This window comes from Rousettus aegyptiacus, unplaced genomic scaffold, assembly GCF_014176215.1.
Source record: "Rousettus aegyptiacus isolate mRouAeg1 unplaced genomic scaffold, mRouAeg1.p scaffold_m13_p_4, whole genome shotgun sequence".
NCBI classification, from domain to species: domain Eukaryota; kingdom Metazoa; phylum Chordata; class Mammalia; order Chiroptera; family Pteropodidae; genus Rousettus; species Rousettus aegyptiacus.
In genome coordinates this window covers 87,081,619-87,109,285 of record NW_023416307.1, presented here as the reverse complement: position 1 = coordinate 87,109,285, position 27,667 = coordinate 87,081,619, and the positions used below count along the sequence as shown (strand labels likewise).

The 27,667-nt window shown below is 33.7% G+C and overlaps 1 protein-coding gene across 1 annotated transcript in view; it reads left to right on the top strand.

The window, feature by feature from the left end:
- Positions 1 to 27,327, top strand: part of LOC107514385 (putative uncharacterized protein ENSP00000383407) — a 46,225-nt gene extending 18,898 nt beyond the window's left edge. The window contains exons 2-6 of the mRNA XM_036219665.1: positions 3,206 to 3,243; positions 4,895 to 4,978; positions 11,312 to 11,391; positions 25,653 to 25,779; positions 26,963 to 27,327. Of these exons, the coding sequence (XP_036075558.1) occupies positions 3,206 to 3,243; positions 4,895 to 4,978; positions 11,312 to 11,391; positions 25,653 to 25,779; positions 26,963 to 27,327 (694 nt within the window). The remainder of the gene's footprint in view (positions 1 to 3,205; positions 3,244 to 4,894; positions 4,979 to 11,311; positions 11,392 to 25,652; positions 25,780 to 26,962) is intronic.
- The last annotated feature ends 340 nt before the right edge of the window (positions 27,328 to 27,667 follow it).

Here is a 27,667-nt window from a genome sequence, read left to right as displayed (position 1 = left end):
TGCTATGTATCTCTTGATCTCTTTTTATTTCTTCTCTGACCCAGTTATTCTTCAGTAGCATGTTGTTTAATCTCCACGAATTTGTGGTTCTTCCTGATTTCTTTTTGCAATTGATCTTTAGTTTCAAAACATTATGGTCAGAGAATATGGTTGGTATGATTTCAACCCTCTTGTATTTGTTGAGGCTATCTCTGTGTCCCAGCATGGGGTCAATTTTTGAGAATGTTCCATGTGCATTAGAAAAGAATGTATAAGCAGCTGTTTTGGGATGGAAGGCTCTGTAAATGTCAATTATGTCCAGTTGGTCTAATGTGTTATTTAAGGATATTATTTCCTTACTGATTTTCTGTTTGGATGATCTGTCCATATCCGACTGTGGGGTATTTTGGTCCCCTACTATGACAGTGTTTTTGTCTGTTTCACCCTTTAGTTCTCTTAGTAATTACTTTACATATTTTGGGGCTCCCTGATTGGGAACATAGATATTAATAAGTGTTATGTCTTCTTGGTGCATGATGCCCTTTATCATTATGAAGTGTCTCTCAGTATCTTTCTTTACATTTTTTACTTTGAAGTCTACTTCGTCTGATATTAGTACTGCTACTACCGCTTTTCTCTGAATGCCATTTGCTTGAAATCTTATTTTCTAGCCTTTCACTTTGATTATATATGTGTCTTTAGAGCTGAGATGTATTTCCTGGAGGCAGTATATGGTTAGGTTTTGTTTTTTGATCCATTCTGAAACTCTGTGCCTTTTAATTGGTGAGTTCAGTCCATTTACATTTAGGGTGATTATTGAAATATGAGGTCTCTTATAGCCATTTTACTTTTGCTTTCTGATAGCTCGGTGTTTCCATTGCTTCCTTGTCCTTGTGTTTCTGTTTTCTTTATTTAGGTTGGCTTTTGTTGATTTTACCTCTGGTTCTTATTTCTTGTCATATACTTCAGTTCTGAATCTTTGGTGTGTGGTTACCATTATGAAAGTGTAAAAGATAGTTATGTGTGTGTGTGTGTGTGTGTGTGTGTGTGTACACATACATACATACATATATATATATATATTTACAGCCATCCATTTTCTTCTGTGTGTGCTCTTTCTCCATTCCCTTTTGTGAATTTGGATCTTTGAATCCTCCCTTTTTCAATTATTGTTATCTCAAATTGTCTCTGCGTGCTGAATATTCATTACTATCTTGCTATAGTAATTGTTTTGTCATTTAAGCTTATAATGTCCTGTTCTTAGTAAGGGTTGCACTCCTCTGCTTCTATTTGCCTCATAGTCACCTTACTCTTAATAATTTTTTTTTTTTTTTGTCATTTTGGTTTAGGTGAGCTTACCTCTTTCAGTATTTCCCATAGCGCAGGCCTTGTAGTGGAGAATGCCCTCAAATTTTGTATGTCTGGAGAGATCTTTATTTCTACCTCATATGTAAAGGAGAGCTTAACTGGATACATTATTCTAGGCTGATAGTTTCTTTTACTTAGATATTTTGAATATTTGTTTCCATTTCTTTCTGGCTTGTAAGGTTTGTGCTGAAAAGACAAATGATAATCTAATGGATTTTCCTTTATAAATTATTATCTTCTTTTCCCTGGATGCCTTGAGAATTCTGTCTTTGTCATTGATTTTCGATAACTTTAATATAATGTTTTTTGGTGATGGCATTTTTGCCTTGAGATAATTGGGTGTTCTATTGACTTCTTAAATTTCAACTCCAGCTCATTCCTTAGATTTGGGAAATTCTTGTCCACTATTTGTTTGAAAATGCTTTTTGTCTCTGCTCCTTTTCCTTGCCTTCAATAATTCCCATTATTCTTACATTTCCTTTCCTAATGGTATCAGCTAGTTCTTGTATTTCTCTTTTATTATTTTTCATTCAGTTTCTCTCTTCTTCCTTCTGATTTATTTTTAGATTTCTGTCTTTGTTGTCACTGATCCATTCCTCCATTTGGTCTACTCTATTTCCCAAGGTTGCTATTTCATTCTTCGACTCTTGCAGTATGTTTTTTAATCTCCAGATCTATTCTATTCTTTTTGAGGGTTTCAATCTCCTTGCTAACGAACTCATTCTGCTCATCTAGTTATTTTTTTTCAATTCCTGAAATTGTTCTTATGACTCGTTTCGGAACTCATTGAGTTTTTTCAGAACTGAATTCTCTGTCTTTTTTGTTGCATATTTCTATTTCTATAAGCTTATTTTCTGGATATTTTTTTCTTTCTTTCTGAGATGCCTCGTCACGTTGGTTGTTCATGGTGTTTAATGGACTATTTCTCTGCCTGGGCATTAATGGAAATGTATTTTGCCTTTTTCCCAGATAAATATTTATTATATAAAGGTCTTGCAAAGAAGGGGCTTTCTTTTGGTTTTCAGTAGGTGGTATCTAAGCCTCTTGGATCTCTGCTTTATATAAACCTTAATAATGGCTTTCTATTTTCTTATAGATATTTAATCATGCTCACTACTCTCAGTCCCTGTCAGTGTTAGTGACAATTTCAGTATCATTTGCTCATATTCCCTTGGGGCTCCACGGTGTTTGTTTTCAGAGGATATGGGAGGAGATTGGGTTTGGGGGTTGTGGTTCAGCCTCGGTTTTGTAATTGCGGCCGGTAAAAACCAACTGTTGTTTCTCTGCCATCTTGCTTCTCTGCTTTATGATCTGATGTCTGGGTCCTTCCACTGCCTGTGTGGAGGTCACAGCACTCCCCTCCCCCTCTCCCTACAGTGAGCTCTGGAATCTGCGAGAGTTACCTTCTTTATTTCTCACGGTTCACTGTTGGACACCTGGGGTTTAGATCTTCGGTAGCTCTTATGTGCAAATCCCACACTCATACGTGCCTGTGTGCAGTTTAAGTATTTTTTATTAAGTTTTAGATGTCCAGCTTTTTGTTGTTTCAAGAGGAGAGATCTGAGGACATCTCTCACTCCACCATGTTTCTCCAAACCTTTTTTGGGGAGTGTGGGGGTGGGTTTAATGAAGTTAGTTTCTCCATATTGCATAAAAAATTTCAGACCATGATAATACTTGTATTAATTGTATTTTCCCATCTATAGTGAGAAAAATTCAAAACCATATATAGACTTTGGTTAGAAGTAGAATTTATTTGTGTTGTTAAAGGCATTGCACATATGTCTAAATGATCTCTTTGGTTATAATAGTCGTTATTAAATATAGACTTAAATATCTTTTTATTTTATTCTTCTAGGTCAATTCAAAGATCTATGTCTGAAAACAAAGGATTTGGTTAGTAATTTATAAGATTACTCATACAGATGATATGTTCTGTTTCCCTAAAAGTTCTTTATTTTTCCTGCTACTGCCATAAAGCAACGATAAGTGATTAATGAAGATCAAATTGAATTGTTTGAATTTTTTTTAAATGCGATTCTTTTTGTGGTTAAATGGCTAAGACAAAGAAATCATTCATTTATTCAGAATAATTTCTTTTTATGTTAAAAAATTTCTCTTTGATGATTCATTAGTTGATTATCTTCCAGCTGCCTAACTTTAGCTTGGCTTACCATAATCAAGATGACTTCTTAGATATCTTTTCAGATTTATAAATCTAGGAGTGAATTAAAAAAATAGAAAATGGTTAGAGCATAAGACTCTTCCATGGCATATCAAATACCAGAACTTTTCTTTAGTTTCTGTGATATCCATAGTAATGATAAAGGCAATTTGCTAGATTTTTACTTTAAATCTGAAGTCAATCTCTAATTCTGTTAATTAATTTTTGAAAGCTAATGGATAATGTCTCTTCTTCCCTAATGGAATATAGGGTGTCACTAATTATAAAACATTCACAGTGGCAAGAAAAATCTGGATTATTCAATCAATAATTTATTTTTATGCAGTTTGTCAAACTTGTGAATACCCTTTCTCCTTTCTCCCCAGTAGCACCTAAGAGTCAGATACTCAAATTTTTCTCCCCCTCTTTTCAAAATCAGTTTCCTGAGTAGTTTTGAAAAGCTCATTCAGACCAAGGTGATGATGATCAATGGATGTATTTTCCAAGGGTGTCTGTATCTGATATTCTTCCAGTGGCAACATCCACAGGGGCTGGGTCCAATCTCATTAGTCATGGCCCTCTGGGCAATTCATTGTTAAATATTTTGACTATCAGCCCTGATTTGAATAGTGAGTATTCTTAAATAAGGCAAAATTATATTTTCCACCTAGATCCATTTTCATAGCATGCTACTTAGTTTGTACAAACCAGACTATAGATGTTTTCACCCTAACATAATTCTTAATGATCAACTGCCTTCCCTGTAGTTAAATAGGAGAGTGAATAGTGACTTTAAAAACACTGGAGCATGCTGAGTTTGTTTCCATGTGTTGCTTTGAAATTTATTTTATCAATGGTATGACAACATATATGAAATGATTAGTCTTTGGTAAGTAGATTAGAAGGGATTCCAATTTTTCATTTCTACGCAGTTCAGTTCTTCACAATATGTCCAGACTGCTCTAGGTGTTGAGAAGACAAGCCTAAACAATAATGATTATTCCATTTAAGGATCTTAGAGTTTCTTGACTCTATCATAGCTCAATATTCTCTCTAACTACTTAATCATTTTGTTAAAAATGATGAGAGATGTGAAGAGTAGGGATACCTTAACTTATGCATAAAAAAGAAACATTTACTAATTCAAGATATTTCAGTAGCAGCATTCTACTATATATGCTTGGGTACTTATGTAGTTCATGGAAATAAATGGGAACCCATAAGACACCTGGGGGTGTCCATCAGTGGCTAGAACTCCCTAGAATGGACCACAGAGTTCTCATATTGTATCACCAAGTTACAACCATGTGCTGAACTTGTTTTGATTTCAAATTTCTTACACTTGCTGTGAATTGTCTTAACCAATCCTCTGCTTTACTTTAGAAAAGAAAGTCAATGACACAATCTGGCAGAAATCCAGCAAGCCTGAGAATGATTCCCACATCAGAAGACTCTGTCAGCTAAAAGGTAATTACTAAATTTAGTTCCGCTGACTTTGCATTTTACCAAAGTAGTTTAAAGGGCAGATAAGAAAAATTTACATTTTTCTCCATTAAAATAAGCATGGCATTGTGGTCTGCTTAAAAAGAAAGACAGAATAGAATAGAATGTATATATTATTAATAGACTATGTAGATATATGTGTAGATACACGGAGACATACAGAAAGGAAGTGAAATCTAATTAAGTTGCTGTTGAAGCAAAGAATCAATTGCAAATAATATTTGAAAGTCTTTAATGTCTAAAATAATTTAAAATATATTTAAAAATCAGCACATAGAAAAAACCCTCTAAAATAACATGAATATATTAACAATTGTTATATTTAGGTTTTCTTTAAAAATTTAAGAGAAATAACCTTGATCATTAATGTAAAATTATATTATTTTATAATTTAAAAATTCCCAAAAGCAAATTAGCAGCCAAGTATAGAAAAATTATCAATAGTAAATGACTTTCTAATTAAAATGACTTAACTATGAGAAGGTAATGAATAAAACAAAATGTCTTAAGAATTCACAAAGATGACAACAGAATAAAAAGTTGATTTAGTTGGTATTCTCTCTCCAATGTTACTGGAACAAGAAACATTTGATTATATTCTTTATTGATTATTTAAAAATTTCTGATTTTTAACTAAAAGTTTTTTAATATTTTGGAACCAAGATAATTACAGTGTATTTTTTTATAGTCAGGAGCTTAATGATTATACATTCTATTCAGATTTTGCCTTTTGTCTTTTTAACAGAATTCTTAGCTTTACAAAATAACTATTTATAAAAACAATCATTTCCCCTGAAATATTTAAATTTTATTCAAGATTACATAACATTTTGAAGAATAATTTAAACTAAATTTAAAAATATTTACCAATTTTTCATAAATAAATAGATAAATCGTTTGGGGATTATTTTAAATATTTTCTTTTGCTTACAACATAGGAAATGTTTTAATAATACCATGTTTTGATTTGACTATTTTCACTTCATGGATGTCAGATATCTTACTAGTCCATTCCTTTAATAAACACATGTAATACTTAGATTATTATATATTGACCTATGGATTAAAAAGGTATAACTGTATTATAGATTATTTTAGGTTATAAATTTGAACATAAATCTCTTCCAAGTTTTCTAATTTCTACTTTCTCAAACTGCTTTTCTGTGAACTTTTATTTCTTAAATTAAGAGTACTAGGAAGGTAATTCTATTATATCTACTCTGACAAAGCAGCAAAAAATCTTTGACCTTAGGTGAAGTGCTTTGGGTCAGTGATCTCTATTTTGTCAAAGAAAGAAAGCCTTCACAGCAAATTTCTCAGCTTTGATATTTCTCAGATTCTTAAGAGACCCTGTGTTTGGGGGTTAGGGGAGTGTGTGTCTAAGAAATTTAGCCAACATTTCAGCAGCAGCAGCTGCGTCACAGGACATTTCCTTGGGCTTAATGTTGTGCTAGGAAGAGTTGATGGCCTGAGACCAAGGCTGTTGGTGCTATTGTAAATGGAAGGGAGAAACTGTGGGGGAGGTAGGGGCACAAGTAGTGGACTTTAATTTTAAGTATGTAGTAGCTTTATTTGGAAGACTCAGAGTGTCTCTAAGCAATTAGTACCCTACATATCAACTCATAATATTTCTTTCTCATTTTAAACACCAATTTTTAACTGTTAATTGAATAATTACTTGAGAGTGGTTTACTGTGCCTGAGGATAGGCAGTCTGTGAAGTTCAGTGAGATGAAGATTGGAGGGTGCATTATTGCTATCATCCACAGCTCATGATTTTATTGAACATTTATAATGAAATTGTAAAGACAGCCTCGATAAAACAGAAATATATATATAGGAAAATAAATGGTAGAAATGATGTTAACTCTTAAAGAATCTATTAAAAACTCTAAGACCCCCCCCCCCCAAAAAAAAGGTTCTTTCTCTCAATTTCAATTTCGAAATGGTATTTCTGCATGACACATACTATATTAACATTATTGCAGTCCTAAAGAGTATTGAGGCCTGATGAAAGAAATATCCACAGGCTATATTTAGCCAACAGTTTGTACCTGGTATTTTAATCCATAAAGAAATTCACATAGTTCGATAATATGACTGTGTTATATCAGTTAAGACAAAATTTATCAGAGCCAGTAGAGTGCTAGAAGCTAACATTTTTAGTTTATCTAGTCCATTTCCTTCTTCTAAAAAGAATTTTATCTAAACCTACATCTGTGTTATTAAAAAAGACTACATCTGTAAGATAAATGTAGGACAAATTGTGTGCTCAGGATTTTACAACTGAAAAATTGGCATCTCTAATTCATATTAATTGCTGTATTTTCAGCATTACAAGCAGGCAAATATTCATAATATTTATTTTAGTGAATTAAAATCAATTCAAAAATCTTTACATTTATTTTGGCCTTAGTTTTACAAAAATTTAAAAAGCCCGAAAAAACAAACCGAAATCTATGAATTGTAATTTATCTAAGATCATTATGATTTAAATAAAGATAACTTAAAGAACAGGGTTTTTATATTTTACACTAGTAAGTCCAAAGAATAAAAGAGAAAGCAAAATTTAAAAAATGATAACAAAGAAATATGTCTGAAGATTTGGAGATTTTTTTTTTTTAAAGTGTGACTGCAATAAGCTATTCCATAAAACAAAAAAATTGACATGTTAGTGAAGGAAGTAGGGGCTGGATAAGGTCAAGAAATATGGTTCATCATGAAGGGAGTATTACCCATATGGCAATAAAATTATTTAAAAAGTAAATCCTCATTCCATATGGTTTTGATGAGATTCGTTATATATATATATATATATATATATATATATATATATATATATATTCATTTTATACATATTTACACATATATATGATAAATGTCATTAGAGCCTTCTAGTTTAGCATTTGAATTGCCATTGTTCTGAAACCTTCTTTCCAGAATTCTAGTCAGTATTATTTGGCCAATCTCTTCAGAGTAAGCACATAAACACTTTGGCTTAATTTTTCCAGATCTTATTAATTCTTCTTTATTGGCTTGATACCCTCATTTTTAAAATGACAAATGTATAGTCACAAATGAATTTACTATTGTTTAATTTTCAGGAAGTACAATTTAATTTAAAAATTGTTTTTTAAGAGCATGTGATTTAAGTCTGTAGACTGGAATACATGAGGAATAACAGAGAGAAGTCCCAAATCGTACATGAATGTCTGCTTATGGTGTGGGGATAAACTCCCTGAGCAAAGGCTGCCTGCTGATGGGCCTCATCTATTTCCGAGAAAGACTTTTTGGATTGAATGATGAGAACACTCTAGAGTTCTAGTGTTTTATTTAAATGAATCTTGGGAATTCCTTCAATTCATTAGAGGAGTCTTGATTAGAATTATAGTTACCTGAGTATGGTCAGAAGTATCCCTGTTAGAATAACCTAGACGTTAATTCGAAATATTGTTTCTTGTTTTCGTTTTTTACTTAATTCCGTTTTTTCTCTGCATTTGCTTCTGAAGGGCAGTTGAAGTCTGAATGTTTACGTTAGATGGTGCACATTTATGTACACTCTTATTTGTGACCCACTTATATAGTTTATGCATGTTCTGATGACCTATTGCTGCGAGTCAACACCCCAAAACTTAATAACATCAGACAACATTTTATTAGGCTCACAGATGTTGAGGGCCAGAGATTCAATTGGGACCATGCTTCATGGTGTCTCTGAGGATTCCTCTGGGAAGACTTTAGTGACTGGGGAAGACTTAAATGTGTGGTGGCTGCAATCACCTACAGCAGGGGTCCCCAGCCCCTGGGCTTTGGACCGGTACCAGTCTGTGCCCTGTTAGGAACTGGGCTGCACAGCAGGATGTGAGAGGCGGGCAAACAAGTCAAGTTAAATCTGTATTTGCAGCTGCTCCCCAGGGCTAGCTTTACCTTCTCAGCTCCACCTCAGATGATCACATATTAGATTCTCACAAAAGCACCAGTCCCTGTTTCTTGAATAACTGGGCTCAGCTGAGACTATCAACTGGAGAACCAATATGTGGCTTCAACATGTGCCTTAAGCTTCTCTCAGGCTAAGGGCTGGGTTTCAAAAGGGAGGGGCATCAGAGGCAGCTTCACACATCACATGAGGAAGTGTCTGGAGAATGAGCAACCCAAAATATCAAGGCAGAAGCTGCAAGGTTTCTTCTGACCTAGCCTTGGAGGTCACAAAGCATCACTTTCACTACATTCTACTGTGACAATGAATCACTAGGGTCAGCTCCATCCAATAAGTAGAGAAGTGAACTTCATTTCTTGATGGAGGAGTGCCAAGGTCATGTTGCAGAACATGTGATATTAACATACTTTTGTGTCATCTTTGGAAGATACTACATATGCCTAATGTGGGCCATTTGACATTTTAAAAATCAGGAAATTTTACATGTAAATAAATATATCGATACTCTTAAAATATTGGAGAGACACAGACGATCCTGGGCTGAAAATCTGAGATGATTTCAGTTGGAAGAGCTGAGAGCAAATGGCTGCCTTTTGGCAATGGTGGTCCATTAGCCTACCAAAGACCTCCCACTGCCTCTTTGACAGAATTCACTTCACTTAGTTAGGTTACATGTTTGATTCCTGCAGACATTTATATTTAGAACACTGGTTTTGTGGGTAATGCCCAAATCTCTCCACCTAGCGCTCAAGGCCCATTAAAATTTGGCCTTACTCTTCCAGCCCTACCTCCTCCCAGGCCATGTTCAGAATTGCCTATCCCAGGTCCAAGCTCAATTTCTCCACTTAATTAAACATGTTCTAGTTATTCCACACTACAGGCTACGGTTTATAGCATTGATACTGTATTTGTAGCTTTTCTTTTTCTTCTGCTTTTCTGAACTATATCCATTTTTCAAGCTTCTATTGGGTTCTGTCTCTTCCACAAGTCTTCGGGGTCATAGTGATCTCTTCCCATAATAGTGTCTGAATCACTCATTTTACTGCTGTGCATTGGTATGTAAGTGATGTAAATGAATTGTGCATATTCTTCAGCTGTTTCCAGATTTTAGAGTACAGGTGACCTCTTCTAGAGTACAGGTGACCACTTCATTGTTTTTTTTTTTTCCTGTACCCAGAAGAATAGAGAGAGAACTCTCTAAAACTCATGTTAAAAGGATTTTTTTAAAAAGATGGAAAGCAATAAAGGAGCAGGGGAATAACTTTTTTTTGAATGCAAAAACTAAAATAATAATAATAACTATAATAACAAAAAATAAAACTGTGAAATTCTGCTTCTAGCAATCTGACCTTATGATGGAAGATGGTGCTTCAAAGAGCCAGATCACAAAACCAGCTCATTTCAAAACAAATATATTCTAGAATCCTATAGTGTGGTTACTCTGATTTAAAATATTAAGTTATTGATGTAAATAACTCTGAAACTGAGCTGTGAATTTAACATATCTTTTAACCACTGCTATGATGGAGATTTGGAGAAAAAACCTGCACTTAATTTTTATTGAGCACAAAGGGTAGACCTTACCTGCCCCTTCTTCCCCAACAGATTATCAGAATGAGGAATCGTGGAAAATTGAAGCAATGATTTCAAATAGAAAGGTATGAGGGTGAAAGGAAAAGTCACTGGCCTCATGGCCAGTGATTTCTGTGAGTCTCATTATTCTCATCTGTAAACTAAGGGGCTTGGATTAAGTGATCCATAAAGTCCTGTCCTCTTTTAATACACTATATGTTCCAGATTTGAATAAATGGAGCCCCTTTTACAAGGCTCGAAAGGGAAACGCTGATACCTTTTGAAAAGGTTTCATTTAGCTGCAAGCAAATGGATGCCACATTCCAAAGCTTTTACTAAAGTATACATAGAACAATTTCAACATAAATAATTCATACTGAGAAGACATAAACTAATGAAGTTCAATAAGCCAGGGGTGGAAAGCTTAGTTTAACAGAAATAGGTGAGGTGATAATTTTATGAAATCATAGCATTTTGGAGTTAGAAGTGGATTGAGTATCTATATGCTATTCTTTTATTACCTAGAAGGAAATTGAGTCCTAGAGAAGTTTCATGGCTTGTGCAGGTACACAGCTGATTAATGACATTCTTCATTTTTATTTTGTTTAATCTCTATTTTATTTTCTATATTTTTAGTAAAAATCACCCTTTTAAAAAAAGAAACATTTGCGATCTAGTCAATATAGTACATTAACAGACTAAAGAAAAATTTGAGCATTAATTGAACTCAAAGTTTTTAAGTCCTATAATATCTAATAATTTGTATATAACATTTATCTCTTTTCATAGATCTAAATAAAGATGATTTTCTTTTGAGTAATAACATACATACTCTTCAAGGAGAAAAACTACAAGGCATTTCCTATCAGGTAATGTGAATTATTAACATTTATGTGGTGTTTTGTGAAAATCATTCTGTTATTGAGCTCTGTAATATGCCATAGTAGTGTACAATACTCAGATAGCCTTGTAGTTATTTTACATTTAGTTAAGGTAGGTTGTTTCATAATTGATATGCTTATGTCCCTGCAAATTGGAAAATAAATGAAAAAGTCAAATGACTTGAGTTAATAAACCATTTTGATTATGCAAAACATCATGCTCTACAGCCTTTTGAAAAGTAACTCTGAGCCTGTTAAATTAATGTACTGGGATTTCCTCTGACAAGACCTATGCTAAGTGTTTAGAACTATCTGGCAACCTTCAGCATGGGGTACATGCCTTGTTTTTCTTACATTGGGTATAAAAACATATAGTATGATTCCTGACATATCCCTTTTAAAATTGCATTAATCAACCCAGAAGTTCAAACAATTAAGAATCTCTGAAACTTGGACCTTCCTAGTGATAACATAACATTAACTGACAGCCAAATTGTTGCTATTTACCCTGTAACGAAAAGTAGTGTATGTGTCCAGAGGGCCAACTCAGGCTTTATACTGATTTTTGATATGTTTCTGACAGCTGGGGGTTTTCTTTAATCATTCTGATAGTTTTATTAGAAAATTTAGAACTGACCTTACTCAGTGCAGGTTGATCAATAGGCAGAGGATATATAGCATATGAATCGTGGGTCTTATTTGGTGAGCTTGAATTCCTAAATCCAGCCTGATTTCTGAGGTTGTCAGAGGCCCTCTGATGAATTGGACAGTGGACCATAACTTTTGATCAACCACACAGTTCCTGCTGGCTGTTCTGAAGCATCCGGAGTGATAGAACTGTGCTTCTGAGGCCGGCCGCACACAGCTGCACAGTGCCTGAGCACCTGTCAACCAGTGGGTTCTCCTGCAGTGCATGGTTGAGAGCTCTGAAAATGGATGGGTCTGTTTGAATCTTAGTTTGGCCCCTAGTAGCTATGTGATTAGGGGCAATTTCCTTAATCTCTCCCTGCTTCAGTTTTCATTATCTGTAAAATCAGTCTATAAAGAACCTATACCTCAGGGCTGTCATGAGAATTAAGGAAGATCCTTCATTAAAAGCACTTAGCTTTGTGGCTAGCATTTAGGAGATGCTTAAAAAAATTCAATTGTTGTCATTGAGACTCCTCTCTTCTCTTCTTCCTCCTCTTCTACTCTTTGCAAGGGCTTCATAACACTTTCATAAGCACAGCTGGCAGATTTTCTCTGAAATATGCAGTCTCATTCTCCTAAATTTAGATGAAGCCTCAGATATAGTATCTAAGTGAAACACTGTCTGATAGCCAGGAAAAAATAACGGCTGGTTTTTAGTAATAGCTCCCCAGACATGGCATTATACCAAGAGAAATCCTTCTTTAGATTTTTAGTAGAAAAATAGAACCATCTCTTAGAAATAAGAAAGGAATGTAGAAAGTTCTTAGAAGAAAAAAGTGAAAGATAAATCTTCACTGTAACTCCAGTCTTTCTGGACATTTTAACTGGCCAGGAAATGATCCTTCTACAATAGTAACCATTCAATTGTGCTCTGTAGTTTGTTACTCAAGATTATTTTAAGGAGTTCATACCCAGTAGCAGACAACAAGCAGAAGCTCTCTGTCCAGAAATCTTTGTTTGGGAGTAGGGGATGGTCTTATCTATGTTTAATCTCTTTCTTCTTATTCATAGTACGCATTCAATTGAACTTTAATTAAGAAACTCTTTTTTTTTTCTGTCTGATAGAATACTTGGATGTAACTATTATTATTATTAGGAAGTGTTATGTAAATTATTAATTTATTAACTCCTGTGACTGAGGAAAATTAGAAACAGTTAAACAACCCTTTGAGAGGTGGGGCATAGAGGAAGGCATTCTCAGATGGAGAAGCAGCTCTGTTGTGAGTGAGGAAACTGGCCTGCCAGAGGACATAAGAATAGACCTTGGCACAGACTGTGGCCTGTCATCAAGTGAGCAAATGGCTTATTGGAGCAACGTTTTCCTAGATGTGTCCCGGGCACCATCTTTATTAGAATCACTTGGTGTGTTTGTTAAAAATACAGACATCTGAGCTACATCCCTGTCAAACCAAATTGTCATTTTTGGAGCCCAGGAATTGGTATTTTTGTGAAAGTTTCTGTAAGATGCTTAGTACGTGAACCATGAGACTCTCTGGGATCAGAACAACTGGTGGACCTTGGCCCTGTGCATTTTCACTTTGCAAGCTCAAACGTGTCTCAGGTCTATTCAGGGAAGACAACAGCCTCCTGGAAAAATTGAAGTTGATTTTTGTTCCATATATGGGAAAGATGTTTATTCATTATAAAGTTTTTTTAAAACTATGTGAAATAGAAAGGATTAAAATAATGAGTAATACCTTAATAGCATAAATATTTTAATGTGGCTGGACATTTTACTGAATATCATTAACATGGGATAAAGTTCGTAAGATGTAAAACATATTGGTAGTTATAATTATCATGTGATCATGCCTATAAAATATACCTTAGACAATAACAACATCCAGAATAAAAGATTTAATCATTAACTCAATTCCCAATCAGAAAATACTCAACTAGGTATGTCTTCTTCATGCTCTCAAAGTGTGGAGGACAGATCTTAGACATAGAAGGTACAAGGAACCAAATGGCAGATGTTTATGAAATGCTTTTTCAGATGCTAACTTTTCACCATGAATATTTCTAACTACTTGGCCTGGGATAAACTTGCTGGAGAACCAGGCTTTCAGGAGAAATGCTGATGGGGAGAGTTTGAAGCAAAGCAGACTGCTGGTACTGCGATCATTATACCAACCATAAAGAACATCATGGGGTAACTCGACTCAAAGCATTTATTTTTGTATCCTTGTTCTTGTTTGTTCTTTTCTGGCAGCATTCAGTTGAGGCTAAAACCTTTTGTAGCATACTGAAAAGGGTATAAAATATGCAATAATACAGACTTTGGGCTAATATATTTTCAAAAATGGTTCATGCCTCATTTCTCACATAAATTCTTAGGTTGCATTCAGCCTTCAGAGCGTCATTCATATTCATGATAGAAAAGAGGGATAACATTTATTACCTTCAGTGCTGGTGATATTAAGCACTGTCAAACACACCCACCCAGAACTGCACCAAAACATTTTCTCTCTGAGCTCCTTCAGTAGAAAAAGTGTTGCCGAGTGAATTAATTTTTTAAAATTTTTATCTATCTATCTATCTATCTATCTATCATCTATCTATCCATCCATCCATTATCTCTATCTATCACCTATCTATCTATCATCTATCTATCTATCTATCTATCTATCTATCTATCTATCTATCTATCTATCTATCATCTCTATCTACCTACCTACCTACCTACCTATCTGACTAATCTATCAGTCATCTATATACATACATATACATACACATCTATGTACATATATGCCCACCTCCCCCCTCAAAAAAAAAAAAAAAACACAAGGTTCCCTTCTGTGGCAGATATTAAAGTACTACTGGTTAGATCACTCCACACCCATTTCAACCAATGGGTTGAACATCTTTCTTCCTGTTCTTTGCTTAGGGACTGTAAGTTTAGATATTTGAATTCTCAGCCTCCCTATAATTCTGAGTAGTCATGAGATCCATTCTGACCAATGAGATGTTGTCAGGCCCATAGTGAGCTTTTCATTCTGAAAGCAAAAACAAAAACAAAGCCAAGAAAAGAAAAAACAAAGCCTCATAAAGAGGAAACTCTGTCCTTTGTCCTTCCTGCTTGGAACTGAGACATGATACCTGGAAAGTTAGCCCCTATTTTCTAACTGTAAGGGTAATAGGCACATGTGAAGCATAGAAAATCAGGCAAATGTATGAAGCCTGATTCACCAATGACATTCTTAAGTAACTGCACTAGCATTAGACTGCTTATGCCTGGACTTCTTATTGTGTGGAAACATAAGCCCCATACCTGTTTAAGCCACTATTGGTGGGATTTCTGTTCCTCAAAGCTAAATGTAGTTCAAACTGATACACTTTGTTTTTAAAGCTGTCACTTTTGCTAATGCCGAACTCTAATTGCTCTAAGACACTAGACCAAATTGTGCTCACACAGGTGAATGGTGTCTAGACACAGCTCTGATTGTGCAACCTAGATTTGCGTCCTTCAGTTCTTGTGCAGTGTAATCAGCATCTAGAATTAAGAGTTAGTCATTTAGTTCTTAAGATAAAAACTGGATTAATAACAAATAAGCTATTGGCTATATACAGACTTAAAACTGTCTCCAGTGTAGCATACCATGTTGAGAAAGGTGTGTAGACTGGATCAAAATGAGACTGTTTTTTGGTAAGCTTAACTGAGGTCACTGCACCAGGTGACTGGGGAAGAACTTCAAGATTATTCTGTGGTCTGTTAACAAGCAGAGGAAGAAGGTCTTTTATCGAGTTTTGTCAAACAACTGTTGGGTGCTTCTAAACTAAGAACAATCTATAAGACAGGGGAAAATAGAGGTCAAAATGATAATGTTTAAATAGTACCTGCAAGTGTCAACCAAAAAATAGTCTTTATGTATGGTGTGCTAACATAAAGATGAATTAATGATGTTACGCATTGTTATTATTTTCAAATACTTTTTTATCCATTATATAACTTTAGATATTACATTAGTTATCTATTACTGCATAAGATATTACTCCCAAATTTAAGAGCTTGGAACAACAAACATATTATCTTACAGTTTCTGTGAGTTAGGGGTTTTGGAGTGATATAGTTGAGAACTCTAGCTTGGGATTTTTCATAAGGTTGCAATCAAAATATCATGTAAAGGCTACCCATGGCTGAAGTATCTGTTTCCAAACTCCCTCTCATGGCTGTAGGCAGGAGGCTTCAGTTTCTTGTTGGTGGCGTCAGTCTCTTACCATGTTGCCCTTTCCATGGGATTGCTTGAATGTCCTTATCACATGGCATTTGGCTTTACTTCAAGACATAGAGTAAGCCACAAACCATAGTGCATTTTAAGATCATACACCATAGTCTCAGAAGTCATACACCATTTCTTCTGCCTTATTCTGTCTGTTAGGAGCCAGATATAAAATCCAGCTCATATTAAAGCATAATGACACACTTTTCGAAAGCAGCAAGATAAAACAATTTGTGGATATATTTTAAAACCACCAGAGCTACCTAATAATGAGGTTATAGGTGGAGGAGTTTTCCTACATCCCAAGAGCAAGATTATAACTCATTTTATAGATAGGAAAAATATAGAGTTCTATTTGTTAGTTAGATGGAGAACATAATCTCTCTCTTTCTCTCTCTCTTCTATTTTAAAACAAACGAAATAAGTCAAACTTCCATTTTAACTTTTAGTTGATTCCCAGAAAAAAAAAATGGCTGCGTATCTTTTTTTTTTTTTTTTGTATTGCCAACTCTCTCACATTATAATCATCAGATGACATTAACCACTTTGCTTTCCTTGTTGCACTGTTGTGAAACAGAGGTTTACAGATAGGACATGTTTTAGATGGTATGGAAAATTTCCAGGACAATCATGTACATCAGAAAGTCTCATAGTATTAAGAACTTGACTAAATTGTAAACCTTTTTTGCAGTTATTTTTCCAGACTGGCTTTTGAGAACACTGCAAGCTAAATTATACAACTTTATTTTGTTATTATTTGCCAAAATGTAATATAATATTTGTAGGTTCAGTGGCAGATAACTACCTTCAATCAATCATGTCTCTTTATATAGGCATGAATATAATAGATACCTCCATTCATAGCCCTTTCTTCCCAAAGATAATTAACATGTTAATGTCTAAATTTCTATAATAATTTTCTTAACAGTAATTGTTTTTTTTTCTTTTGTTTATTTATTTGTTTTACCTAAGAGATAAAGCTATACTTGGTAGGAAGATGTGATGGATAGGTACTATTTAAATATTACACTTGAAAAATTACTGTATTGTGCCATTTCTGTTTCCTATACCTTCTCAGGTTTTAATAAATAGTTAAATATCAAAGAGCTATGGGAAAATCAACTGAATCTCAATGAATGCTGAAAGGACTTTCAGTTGAAAATAATGATATGCAGGGACTAGCAAATAACTTAGAAACAGAATCAAGAGAAATAGATCAGGAGGCCTGGAGCCTCCACTGACTGTCCTCTTATGCTACCAAATCCACACTCCTCTGCCCAAGTTTCCTCATTTTTAAAGTAAGGTGTTGGACTAGATGATTACAAAGACTTCTTCAAACTCTCATGATCTGTGATTAACAGTAGCTCATTCCTACTTTTTCCTTGATACACTTTTGAGGTCCAGGAGTTAAGAAGATACTTTACTTAGCTTAATGTCCTTAAATTTATTTAAGAGATAGTGAATTCCTGTGCTCCATCTTCTCATTTTATAAAAGTGTAGAAAAGTGAAGTGACTTGTTCAAATTCACATGGCTAGTCACAAAGCAGAGCGTCACAGCAGAACAGTCACCTATCTGCAGACCAGGAATGGATTATTAAACCAGCTTTTCCTGACATTTTAAATTTATTTCTTGTGTATATTAAGTTATAACTCCTACATAACAGGATTGTATTTTTTTTTCTATGTCATTTCCTATACCCATAGCTCTGTATAGTGCTATGGGTATAGGAAATGACATAGGAATACAATACATAATTAATAAAAATTAATTAACTTATTTACTGACCATTAAGGTTCCTATTGTCTACAGTTTTTTGGTCAGCTAGGAAGTGTACCCCAAAAGAAAAATGTTATGAATGGCTCTAGAATCATTTTCGAAATTTCATAGACAAGGATGTTACACAAAAAGTAAGAAAGATGTTGCTTCAGCAACCTTTTCTCTTAAACCAACAACCCCATTTGCATTTCTGACTTGTGTAATCCTGGAAGCTTCTAGCTGGTTTGGCAGTGTCTCCACCTTAAAAGACTGACCCCAACCTATCAGCTTAGTGAGCAAAGAACAGACATGGAGAGAGATGATTGTGGAGTTGCAACTTGGAAAACAGAGCCTGTGTGGCACATTATTCCAAAGCCAGAATTATGTACCCAAAAAGCTGCTTGAGAGGAAGAAGAAAGAACTTGAAACCTGTATTAGGACTTGAGTGGGTGATTTGTATGTGTAGAGCGGCTGTTTAATAAAGGGCTTTCTTAGACATGCTAAATTATACTGCATAGCTGTTCAAATGCCTGCTAATCCCCTAGGCAAGTATATTTTCCTTCACCTTACCTGATGTAATCTTTCTCTCCTGTGAATAATTGTCACATTTTATTTGTACTTCTTATAAACTTTTCTTCCAGATGTATTTTTGACCAACTGTTCAGCTGACGTATATTTATTGAGCATCTTAGACACTAGGTTTGAGATATGCGAAACAGATCTGGAACCCCGAAGAACTCACTTTCTAGTGAAGGGGACAGACATAGAAACAGATGATTTTTTTTTTTTTTTAGTCACTCATATTAAACAATGAGCATCACAAGACAGATAAAATGTTTTAGTCTCTTTTGTGTCCCACAAATTAGGTGCCCAGTAAATGTGCGCTCAATGAATAAACAAATAACTTAGAAGCCTTCTAGGAGAATATATTCTATTTCATTATTTTATTCAACTTCCTGCTCAGTCAATGACTGTATTTATTGTACCCAGGCCTATTTTAAGTGCAGGTCCAGACTTAGTTTAAGTTCAGTTTCTATCACAAATTAATAAAAATTGTAATTATATATAAAAATATGTAACATCAACATGGCAAATTTTCCACCAATTATTTCTGCAATCAATATTTCATTTGCATAAATGAATTATTTTTGATTTGTCTTTTTAGTTGTAATTCTAAAACGAAACCTGTTTATTTTTATATGTTTGCATTGATTGATTCTAGTTCATAATCATCTTGATTTGATCACTGTCTATTGAGTTATTAAATATTAATTGAACATTGTGACCCCTTAAATTATCTTTTTCAGAGTATGTCCTAAGTTATAAATAAAGTGTAGTCACCTTTATATAGAAGAGAATGAAGATACAGCTTTGGGGTTTTAATAATGTTATCATTTAAAGTGAATTCTTTAATTTTAGTTATACTAGGAAAATAACTCTCCCTTCTTTTTTTCAATCCCCAGGCACTTTTCTAGTCGAGTGGCTAGGAAAAAATTCACAGTGGAAAACCTGGGTTCTTCTGTTCTGCTTGGCAGAAATAGATTTGATTACAACAACCTATAATCTAAATACAACCTTTAATTATAAAATTTCTCCCACTTAAAGGAGTAATTGTAGAAGACTTGGAAAACATAGAGTATATGAAGAAGAAGAAATGCCACTTAGAGTGGTATTTATACTTTGGACACAAATTTACATTCTAATTTTTTACTTAATGGTGTATTTTGAGCATACATACAAAAAAACTTTCTGAAGCCTAAAAACTGGTAAATCTGCAGCAACTAAGTGAAGAATCATAAGACTAGGAAGCTTAGAGAAAATTGTCAATGCAAAATACATGAAACTATCTGAAGTTTCACTTCCAGGTGTTCATTACAGCTTTCTTTTAAAATAAACCAAGATTTAAAAAAAATAATAATAATCTCTATTTCTTCAGTTGAAGAAATGATATGAAATAGATATCAGGTGGTCAGAATTTTTCTTAAATTAGCTTGTTAAAAGGCCACTAAAGAGGAAAACTTTTCTAAATCAGAAATTAAGAACAAAAAGAGAGCAAAGGGAAATTATTTTACTTCATTTGAACTCTGTCATGTTACTTTCCAACTTCCTTTTCATTAGTGGAATAAAGAGAACACAATTCAGACCATTAAGTGATCTGGATTTAGCCTCTGTGAGATTAAGTTTCTTTTGTGTTAAAAAAACAAAAGATAAAATTATAGAAGATTTAAATTCCCTTGTAGTGAAATACATATATAAAAGAAGATATATATGCATATATTTTATAAATATATTAAATTTTCCATAGAAACAAGATAAAATAATATATATAACAGAGTATATATATGTATGAAAGTATACATACACATATCTATATGCCTATAAAGTTGAAAGTGTCTAGTCTACCTGATGCTTATCCTCTATATTGAGAACCATATTTAACTTCCAAATCAAAACCCTGAATTTGATTGGTCTTAATTTAGCTGTCAGGACTAGGTAACTAGTAATTATCCTGGCTCTTAAAAATCTAGTGAGAAAGAACATTGGATTGGATTAAAAGTCAGAATACTTGATTCTCATCCTAGGTCTGTTATTAATGAATTATCTTTCCTTGAATAAGCCACTTAGCTTCTCTGGATTTTGTCATTTTTAAAATAGGCCAGTAGACTAAATGTCCAATAAGTTTCATCTCAGCTCATAAAATATGATCGTATGGCTAATTCAGTTCAATAATTCATTAATGCTATTTTCTAAAAATTATTCTATCATCCTAGTAGTCAAGCAAAATGTCAGAAAATGAGGTCTGTTTAATCCAACATTTCTAACAAAATTTTTACATTATTTAAGGAATGTGAGCAAAATGAACTAAAAGATATGTACATTTATATGTAAAAGATATAGTATATATATAAAACATATACATAAAATTATTTAATTTACATTCACATATAATTTCTATTTTATGGAGAAAAATAAGCAAATAAACACAATAATTTTATCTCCTTTCATTTCTCAATTACTAATTTCATCTTTTTGCATTATTACATTTCAAAGGCTAGATAGATTTTACCAAATCAATTCCTCATTCATTTATTTATTTGTTCATTTCATATCATAATTTCAACTAATTCATAATCAGTATCAATTATTGACAATGTTACAGGTACTAAGAATACTGCATGGAACCTCTATGGAAGAGTATGGTTCCTACCTTCCTTCAGTTGAGAGTCTGTTGGGGAATAAATACATTTAACCAATGATGATGCAAAAATATAAATCTGAAATTGTGGTGAAAGCCAAGAAGGTAAAAGAATGGGGATCTAATTTGAATGTGGGAGTCAGGAAAGATCTCTCTGGGGCAAAAAAAAAAAAAAAAAAAAAAAAAAAAAACAACCATTGACATTAAGGATAAAGCTCCAGGGGTAAGTAGGAATTAACCAGATCAGGAAAATGAGAATAAGTATTCCAGGCAGAGGGAGCAACATACACAAAAAAAGATGGAGAAAGGGAAGTGCTCTGGAGTTCGTGAACCTAAAGATCTGCACCTTGTGAGCCTGAGGGAGCTTGGAGACAAAGGCCTTATAGATCCAGTTAAGTATCTGAATTTTATTTAAAGAACACTGGGAAATATTTCAGTCAGTTAAGTAGCATTGCAATGTCACCAGATTTATATCTTTTAATAAGAACTCTGATGTTATATTGTGAATCAGCTGAAGAAGGGCAAAAGTGAAAAGAAAATCAGTTAGAGACTTGTCAATATTTTCAATGACAGAAAATTTAACTAATGTGGTAACAATAGAAATGAAGAAAAATAAACAGAAACAGATTCAAAGTACAGTTTGGAGAATAGACCAAACTCAGTAATGGAATAAAAATAAGTAAACAAAGGAGAGGTAAATGGCAAAGGTGATCACCTGATTTATGGAATGTGCAGTAGAGTATGTCCACTAAGTTGAAAGAGATTAGATGAAAGTCATGGTTAGAGGGGCTAAAGGTCAGTCCTGATCATGCTTTAAATTATTTTAAATAATTGAATGTGCAAGTTTGAAGCTCTGAAGAGAGCCTTGAAGAAAGAAATTAGGAATTATTATATAAGTGGTATTAAAGCTGTGTGTGTGTGTGTGTGTGTGCATGTGTGTGTGTGTGTGTTTGTATGTGTAGATGATAAGAGAATGATGGTGATATTAGATGATGGCCCAGAGCAAGTTCTACAGGAATTTAAGCACTTAATTTTGAGAGAAAGGAGGTGTCGGCATATAGGAATTAGAGAAAGAACAAAATAGGTGAAAGGTAAACCGGGAAACATGGCATCACAGAAGTCAAGAAAAAGTCCTGAAGGTCATCATGGTCAATATTGTTGAATATCAAGTAGTAACAGAGTTTGAGAATGGTTCATTGGAATCCAAAAGCAGTTTAAATGGAATAGTAGAGACAAAACTGATTGGTGAGTACATGAAGTAGGTTAAAAGGATAAGAAATTAAAGGAATTAAATGAAAGGAAGCATACACAGTTAACTTTTTAGAGAAGCAGCTTGGGAAAAGGAGTAGAAAGAATGGTAAATTAAAGATGGTGAATTAAAGATGGATGGTATCAGAGCTAGGAAAAGACCTTTAAAAAGGAAGATGATCAGAATTCAATAGAGATGGAAGATGAATAAAAAAGTAAGCAAATGATTATTCTAATCATTCTTCTGATTAGAATAAAATACATATTACTCAGCCTCCTCTACAAAAGCCTATTTTGAAAGCTGCTTGTTAAGTCTGGCCTCATCTCATGACAATCTTCTCTTCCTTCTCTTCCTTGGGTATACACTAAAAATTCTTCCAAGAATTCCAGCTTTAGAACTTTTGTGTAAGCTGTAACCTCTTCCAGGAATTCTTTTCCCTCTGCTATTTGTCTGGCTGACTTTTTTCTGTCATTCAAGCCTCAGTTGAAGTGTCCTTCCTTACCATCCACAAAATCCAAAACCGTTTCCAATTTTTCACATGTCTGGTCCTTTCTTATTATTCAGGCCCCAGTTTCAGTATCCTTAATGAAATCCCTGATTGCCCAAAGTAAATTAGTAATATCACCTCCACATCCCCACCCAATCACCCTATTAATTCTTAGCACAGCAATTCTTATATCACAGTTTCTTATTTATGTGCTTGTTTATATGTGTATGATATGTTACTTCCCTCTAGAATGTAGACTGTATAAAAGCAGGGATCTCGTCTTAGCTATCAATGCCATAGCTCCAGAACATGTGATAGTGTTTGGCATATAATAGGTGCTTAATAAAAATTTGTTGATTGGTTGAATGGAAAGTTTAATTTATGGGTCAGTCTTCTTAGAAAACATCTAGATATTAAAAGACACATCATTATAAATTTTAAACAAATTCAGTACAAATATACATGTAACAAATTAGGAGACTGTGAATAAAATCATTATTTTGAAACTAGTCTAGAGGATTTCTTTTTAATAGATAAGAATTCTGCATCTCTTTTAACAACATTTAATTCTAACTTTCATCCATTAGGGATATACTACCTAGCAAGAGAAGGCTTTCCAGAAATACTTTGCTATTAGAAAGTAGCCAATTTAGTATAAAAAATTTGCTATGGATAACCCATTTGGTAAATAAAACATTACGAAATATGAAATCAAGAGTGTATTTACATTCTACAAACATTTATTAAGCCATGAATTACCCTAAGCATATGGGATTCAAAAATTAATAAAATATAGCAGACTGATCTCTGTTAACTGAAAGATGAGCTAGTGATTAAAAATAAGAAAGTTAATAATACTGTGCTTTAAAAAGACTATCATAGAGTTTGAACAAAATAATGAGGGATCAGTTTGTTTTAACACCTCTGGGTCATGAGGTCTCCATTCACCTGAAGTTAGACAGTACACAAATGCTTCCATTCCTCCTAGAGGCAAATCATTAATATGAAGTTCAGTTATCCTGGAATACAACCCCTTTCCTCAAATCCAGTGAGAGTCTTTTTCACAAAGGGAGAAAGAGAAGGCTATATTTGGTGCTAGTGTTTCAGTGAAGCAATGAAACTTTGGCTGTAACAGGAGGCGGGTGCCATAAGAAAAGACATGCGGCAAAGGAAAACATTGTGCTCAATGATAGTGCACTGTCAGCTTATTATTTCTGGAAAGGGACAAGGATTAGAAAATGGTTCTCCCTGACTTGTGAGGGATGTATAAAACTGAGGAACTCAGAAATCATTGAAAAAGAACACTGCAGAATATAATACAAAATAAACAGCAACAGAAATTGTGTTGAACAGAGTATGACCTTTGGAAAGAGATGGAAGGTTTTGCGTGTCTAAGAATATCTCATCACAGTCCTCTCTGAAAGATTAAAATGATTTCAATAATTTCCTATTTATTTAATGCAGATAGGTATGGCTTGCTCTGACAAAACATCACATTTCCTACGTACGTGTTATTATAGAGAGAGAACATCAAGTTTGTATTGGTTGCTCAAAGTCATTCTTAAAGACCAAGAATAAGAATTGAAAATAATGACTGGAAATGTTTGCATGGCGGAGATCCTGTTCTTCAAAACAGTTCTTATAGACGCTAAAAGCACTGGAAAACACTATTATAAATATGACTCATTCAAGCATTAATGAGGAAGCAAATCATTTGCCTTTTGAAAATTGTTGTATCTATTTAGATGTCATTTATCAGTTGTTTAATAGAAAGAATGAAGCAGAGGCAGGGGGAGAAATATTTCTGAGTCCAAAGCATTCTGAATGAAAAAGAAATCTTCCACTACCTATTACTTCACATAGAGTTAATAGAACAGAATACGACTATTTTACCAATTAGTATAAATTTTAGAACAAAAAGTACCAATTTCCAAAATATTTCGAAATCCTTGAAAGTAAGACAGCTTTAAAAATAATAAGGAAAAGCATTAAACTAGTGAGTAAAAGTCTGTATCTTCCAAAGAAACTGAGTTATTAACACAATGCTAATTCTTTCATCAACATTTTTTTTGCCATAATAAACCAGTGACATTTACATAATAAACCAGTGACATTTATATACTAAAACATAACAAAGTAATCTGTGTCTGCATTTTGTTTGGCTAGTGTGTGTCTTCTAGAGAGTGAGGGGCAACTTAAAAAAAGTCTGCTCAAAAACATATTTCCAAAAGGAAAATAAAAAAATTTGAATTTGCTTATTTCTTGCACACCATTAGTCTATTCTAACAATTGCAAGTAGCAACTTTCGACCTCTTGTTCTATCTATGTTATGCTGCAAAGTCGGTTTCCACTGCTTCACACTGAGCAGGAGCGAATCATTTATAGGTGGTTCTGGATTCCATCCATTTTGCTTCATTTTGAAGTGAAAAAAAAAAACTGGTAAAAATACACCCTGCTTTAGTATGACTGGCCAGTTGTAGGATACTTTACAAAAAAATGTGCTGTGCTTTCAAGTTATTGCTTAAATTTTCTGAGAGCACAATTTGTAAGGGCGCATTATTAATTTTCTCATAATTATGATCTCTACACTTTTTACATTTATTACCTTGTGAAGAATAACTTGTCTTTACCTTGAACTGTCTTTGTTTTAGGCCATAAAATCAGATGGTGACCCAGTGGAATCAATGGGGACATTAAAGAGATTACAAAAACTGATTTGGACCAAAAAAGCCAGGGTGCCAAGTCTGGATGAGATGGAACCTCCGTTAAGAAATCTCCGTAAGTAAGAACTCAATGATCTGCTGAAAATTCTTCAGAGAAGAATTGGGGCAGCATATACTAACGAAGGCCATTTTGGTAAGGCCTTAAGATAATCATTAAACTTTTTGTTTGTTGTTGCCAAGTTATTTGTGAAACAGATATCATCACCTTATTTCTGAGTTTCACCTCGTACTTATGCCCCAACCTGATTCTCCTTCCCTTCAGGAACAGGCGCAGGGATAGAGTGAGGAAAGGCACTTAGCAAGGTGACAGCAAGAGAATAATGTTAGCAGTGACCCATTCTTTGGACATAGAAAACAGTATTTTTCAGTTTTGATGTGAGTGCATGCAGCAAATAGGCATGTCATGGCGTGCAACTTTGATTTTCATTTATTTATTTACAATAATGCCCTATTAATCATAATTTTTTGTTTGTACCAGTTAAACACTTGAACATAAAGAGAGTCAATGATATGAATTTACTATGTGTAATATGTATTTCTATTGTCTGTAACTTTTTTTATATTACTAGAAATTTCATCAGACCTTTCACATGTAAATATAGGTCTCACTAATCAACTTTACAGTGTTAAAGATGTACCTTTTTCTTTTGTTTTCTCAGTCTTATTCTTGCTTTTCCAAAATATTTCACTGAGACACAGTACATGCATAAATCTCTTTGCAGATTGATATTAAAATAGAAAATTTTATAATGCAAATAAGAGTTCAGCCCAGATCCTCCACGATTTCATTCTTTTAAGTAAAGATTGTATTTGTTTCTTTATGTTCCTTTCTTACACACATGACCTCAAAAAATAAAAAATATATATATATTTAAGAATAGAGACATACCATATCATGCTTATAAGCTCTGAGGATTTTTTTAATTGTAACTTTTATAAAATATCTTTTAGTATACTATTTATGTGTGGCTTTCAGTCATTCCAATCCAAACGACTTTTAATGTGGTTTAAAATTTTTTAGGTAAATCTATTTTTACAAAAGAAATCATTTAATATTCAAAAAACTTACTCTTCGAAGAAATGCATTGTAAAATACCTTATTAAATTAAATGACTCCTTGGTTTATCCCCTCGTGTTTGTTCAGTTCTGTTATATAAAAGGAATTATGATATTCATAATTCATACATATACAAAATTATTAGACTTACTTTTTAAACTTATTTTTCTTTATCATTTAGAAGATGAAGACGGAATGTTGATTTCCTGTATGAAATTAGCCAAATCGCAAGAAAAGAAAGTTAGCAGTATTAGCATAAGGAAGAAGGAGGAAATGGAGATTAGATTGGATTCCATTTCCGCATCACTTGTTAGATCCAATACTTCAAGTGGATGCAGCTTAGCAGAAATGTTATCCCACAATGAAGGTGAAGTTCAGATGTGGAAGAGTTGGAAGCATTTTTCAGAAAATCCACTTTGGACATATGTTGATTTCCAAATTGCCCAGGTTGGACCCTGGGACAACTATTTTCACTGCACTCACCACCCACCTCTCAAGTCTCCTTGTAAGAATATGGATCTCCCACGTTCATGGGTAAGTTTGTGAATTACACACACACGCACACAAAATATATATATATATATATATCATCTTCTCCAGATGTTTGTACTGGCAGGAAAGGGACAGATAACAAAAGCACTGATCAGTCAAATTTATCAGTGCCAGGAAAGTTACCAGAGCTTGAGCTGTTTCCAAAAAGCAAGGCAGCTCTTGTGACTTTTGCTACCATGTTACTATTGCATATATCCTTTTGTGCTCAAATAAGCTACTGCATATTCCCCAAAGATTTTGTTTAACTAAAGGAAAACTTGGGATGTTGATTCAAATCAAGAAAATGTGTGTCGAATTGTCTAAATTATTGCTGTTGTCATGATGTTTCACTGAT